The sequence below is a fragment of the Oncorhynchus nerka genome, linkage group LG24 (assembly GCF_034236695.1).
Source record: "Oncorhynchus nerka isolate Pitt River linkage group LG24, Oner_Uvic_2.0, whole genome shotgun sequence".
Classification (NCBI taxonomy): domain Eukaryota; kingdom Metazoa; phylum Chordata; class Actinopteri; order Salmoniformes; family Salmonidae; genus Oncorhynchus; species Oncorhynchus nerka.
Window position 1 is genome coordinate 52,774,042 of NC_088419.1, and position 4,717 is coordinate 52,778,758.

Sequence of the window (4,717 nt, forward strand, 5' to 3'; positions counted from 1 at the left end):
AGCCAGGGGCCCACTCCAACAAATGTACAATTTAAGCATTTGTGTTCAGTGAGTCCACCAGATCAGAGGAATGACCAGGGATGACCAGGGATGTTCTCTTGATAAGTGCGTGAATTGGACCATTTTCTTATCCTGCTAAGCATTCAAAATGTAACGAGTACTTTTAGGTGTCAGGGAAAATGTATGGAGTAACAACTACATTATTTTCTTTGGGAGTGTAGTGAAGGAAAAAGTTGTCAAAAATATAAATAGTCAAGTACAGATACCCCAAAAAACGACTTAATTAAGTAGTACTTTTAAGTATTTTTTACTCAAGCACTTTACACCACATATCTGGACAAATGTTGAATGGAACACCAGACAGCAACAGTATTCAATACTAGTATTCTAAATCGAACATGTCATCAGAGGTCCTTGTGTTGGTTTTGATAGTTTTTGTTCAACTTCATTTTTGTTATTACTTGCCAGTTTATCGGTTTGACCGAGAGCCAGCTGGGGACGAGATAACCCTCTGCCCTCATCTCCTGTTCTGCTGAAACAGCTGGGTAAGTTTCCTTCGGTGGTGGACCTGTCCCCCAAACTACTTGCTTTAGAGGATTATCCTATTATTAATAGATATTTATCCAATTCTCACTACTGTCCCCCATCTTTAGGTGGCAGAACTTATTTCTGTCACAAAATGACAACTTCCTTGGTAAAAAAAAAATAATAATTTTGCTTTAATGTCACAACATTCTGTACTGGGCCTACCATACCAGGTCTCAGTGTGCATTAAGAGAAGACAACAATAACCTTTTTTATTTCCAATATTTATTAAGAGCTAACCAAAACATTGCAACAAAAACACGTGCAAAATATGACTTGGGGTCACATGGAAGTTTGGCAAACTGATTACTTGACAACTGACAAGCGCTTTTGTAACTTGTCCGTGGGTGTTTTACGGTTCTAAATAACACATATTTACTAACTGAACAAACCAGAGGCGGTTTCACCGAACTATTCCAGTGAGCTATTGATGATGTGTGTGCCCACAGTAAGGTCTATAATCACTTCTTCCTTTATGAAAAATGTCATTATTGGGGGCGGTGCTTTCAACAATGGACGACTGCTATTGAGTTTATCCTTATATGTCAATCTCTTGTGGGGGTTTTTCGACCTCGTGTCCTTCCCTAATATTGGGGCATGCTGGTTTTCACAAGAGAGTGGAAACCGAGGAACAGGCAAATATGCAAAATGTTGAATGGCTGGAGCCACAGTATCTACAAAATCTAAAAGGAATCCTCCTTTATTAAGGCAGGTAAAAAGAAATCATAACTGGAAAAAGAAAGATGACCTTTGTCACACATCAACCAGAATATAAATTATTATTGCAACTACATTGCATCGCTACAAAGACAACTTGTATCGAATAAGAGTGAAATAAAACAAATTACAAGTACAAAACACATTCTTAATCAAGGGGTAGAATTTACATTGTACTAGCCTTCAGAGTTAAGTCGAAGAAACACGAGAGCTTCATTAATTGTATTTCTTAAACGTTTCAATAAGAACAATTAACGCTGCTAACTATTGTCACACTTCCATCAACACCTTAGAGAATCAGTAAACACCTATAATTGGTTGATGGTTTTTAATGAGCCTTTTTACAACAAGTGCTGTACTCAATACATAAAAAATACCTTTGACTAAAATGGCTTCTTCTCAATCTGTAAAAAGAACATGGTTGAACTCAATACTGAGAAGTCAGGTTTACACGTTGGGTGCTGCACTGTAAGTGCTTCCCCGTGACATTGTCTTTTGAATATGAAAATATTCAGTTCAGTGCTGGCCGTCCTCAACGTGTGTGGGGGGGGGGGGGGGGGAAGGACACAAACTGTAACACTCTTTCAGTTCTACTCTCTAGCATGGGCTACTGGATGGCCAGAGATATTCACTTTCTTCCAGTTTAGCCCTTTTTTTCTGATGAGTTTCTTCTCATGCATCAAAGACAGACCCTTCGAAAAATGATCAAACAAATGGAAACTAAAGAGGCAACTTACACACTGTACATAGACACAACCACAGTGCAACAAAACCACATACAAACACTCACACTCTACTTATACACATATATACATAATGTACACACACACACACATGCACACTGCGCAAAAACATATATACACACATCCACGTTCCCTAAGCAGTGGAGCTAATTTTCTCACAACAGTCCACAAGGCCCTTTAAGAAGAGGAGGTGATATTCCCAGAGGATACGACGGTCTCCCTTGGCGAGTACTCTGGCTCGTCCTTATTGGGGTGGGACGAGTTGTCCGACTTGCTTCGGCTGAACTCTGCACCCATGATGGGCCGAGAGAACTTGCCAGAGGGCCGGGTGCAGACACTGCAGCACATGAGCGTTTTTAGGAAGGCGCGGCGCATCTCGTTGCTGGTGAGCGTGTAGATGAGGGGGTTCATTGCCGAGTTGAGCACGGCCAGGGCCAGGAACCACTCGGCTTTGTACAGGATGGCACACATGCGGATGTCGCAGGCCACGTCCAGCAACAGGAGGATGAAGAGTGGAGCCCAGCAGGCAATGAAACAGCTCAGCACGATGATCACGGTCTTCAGCAGGGCCATGGACTTCTCCGAGCTCTTACTGCTAGCGCTACCCCCGCCGCGGCCGTTGGAGACCTTGCGGAACACCAGCTTGCGGCTGCGGGTGCGCACCAGGGCGTAGATGCGCGCGTACAGGACCACGATGGCCATGAGGATGACACTGAAGACGGTGGTGCAGAACAGGATGTAGGTCTTGTGGTAGAGCGGCAGTACGGTGGAGCAGCTGGGCATGCTCTGGATGCAGTTCCAGCCCATGATGGGCAGGCCGCCCAAGATGGCTGCAATCAGCCACACGGTGCTGATGAGCATGAAGACACGGCACGTGTTGCCATTGTTGTGCAACTTCATCTTCAGCATGGTGAGGTGGCGCTCGATGGCGATGGCCAGCAGGCTGAAGACTGAGGCTGCCAGGGCCACAAACATACTCCCCTCCCGGAAGAACCACTGTGTGGGGGTCAGTTTGTATGTGTTGGCACCTGACAGCAGGATGTTGGCAGTGTACACCACACCAGCCAGCAAGTCTGATAGGGCTAAGTTCCCAATAAAGTAGTACATGGGCTTGTGGAACTTCTTGGTCCTCCAAATGGTAAGCAGGACCAAGACATTCTCAAGGATAATGAAGCAACATACAATGATGAAAACCACAGAGTCCGCTTTGAGTCTGGAATCCTGCTCCACTTTCCGGAGCTTCCCTGTGAAGTTGTAGTGTCTGGCTATTAAGTCGGAATACATTGAGTCACCCATGGCACTGATTTGAATTTAAATCCTATAAATTCTGTAGTCCACCACTTAGTCCACTGAGGGGCGATGGCAGGCCAAGGCACAGCTGGCAATGGTATTCCTTAGCACTTGATAGGTTGTCATTGCAGACACGAAATCAAATAATCCTTATTGCCACAGGATGTTCTGAGTATGATCTTGGACTCCATCATGAAACACCTTTAAAAAAAAATAGGGAAAACACCGATTTAGAACAGTCATAAAAAATAAAATAAAACGTATAAAATAAAATACTATTTAATACTCCTTCAATTTTATGTGAAATGAGGACTGACGATTCAGTAGACTAATTCAGCATAAAATACAAATACAGAACAAAAGTCCTTGAATGGGAGACAGAATGGAATGGGAGACAGAGGCAATTATTTTGTCCAATAGTAAATTAGGGTACATTGTCTTGTAGAAATATGTGATCAAATAAAAGCAAACGAACAGAAAAGTCGGTAAACCTGGCCGATTCTTTGTGGATATGATATTTAGTATGGTAACTGATTCTGGACTGTATGCTGAATTCCACAAGATGGAAAAGCATCGCACTGATGCGTGAGCTAAATGATCATCATGATAGGCTATTTTGAACTGTGCTAAGCATAAGACGGGGGGGGGGGGGGGGGGGGTCGCATTGGGAAGCTATGCACTTATTCAATGTTTTTTTCAACGTTTAAAAAAAAATCCATAAACTTCAGAAAAAAAATTGCAATAACTATGTAACGGAATCTCTCAACATGAACTTGAAATGCGCTTGAAACTCACGTTATTTTGTTCAAACGTATTTTTTTCGATTCCTTCTGTTTTTAAGATATGATTATTATTAACTTAAATGAACTTAAATGCACAACTTTGATTTGCATTCTTATTGATGACCAGACGCCAAAACTAATTCGGCCATGTACATTAATAAAATCTAGTCTAGAAATTAAGCAAATGTTTCCTTACCATAATAGTGGTCATCAATGAGAATATTCCAAGTATCAACCTATATTCGCACAAATCCTCGAATCAGAAACTTTTTTATATTTTCCAGCGGCTGAGTTCTGTGTGTTTGCTGCGTGATTTCATGGAATGAGCACCGTGCGCAAGAGAGGCTGAGTAAAAGCAAATCTTTTTGTCAGTTTATACCCCCCTTCCCCATAAAAGGAAGACTCCACCCAAAAACTATATTTGGTATTTGTTTCATTAGTCCATTGTTGATATTTGACCTACTCTTTCAAAGGTTTCTCTTTATTTGTACCTTTTTTTTTTTACATTGTACAATAATAGTGAAGACATCAAAACAATGAAAGAACACAGACTGAATCAGGGAGTAACCAAAAAAAAGTGTTAAAATATATTTTAGATTT

General features: G+C 41.7%; 1 protein-coding gene across 1 annotated transcript; it reads right to left on the bottom strand.

The window, feature by feature from the left end:
• Positions 1 to 771: 771 nt before the first annotated feature.
• Positions 772 to 4,444, bottom strand: s1pr1 (sphingosine-1-phosphate receptor 1). The gene is made up of 2 exons (XM_029632152.2): positions 4,314 to 4,444; positions 772 to 3,536 (listed from the first exon to the last, which is right to left on the bottom strand). The coding sequence occupies exon 2, from the start codon at positions 3,339 to 3,341 to the stop codon at positions 2,223 to 2,225; it is 1,119 nt and encodes a 372-aa protein (XP_029488012.1). The 5' UTR covers positions 3,342 to 3,536; positions 4,314 to 4,444; the 3' UTR covers positions 772 to 2,222.
• Positions 4,445 to 4,717: the final 273 nt, after the last annotated feature.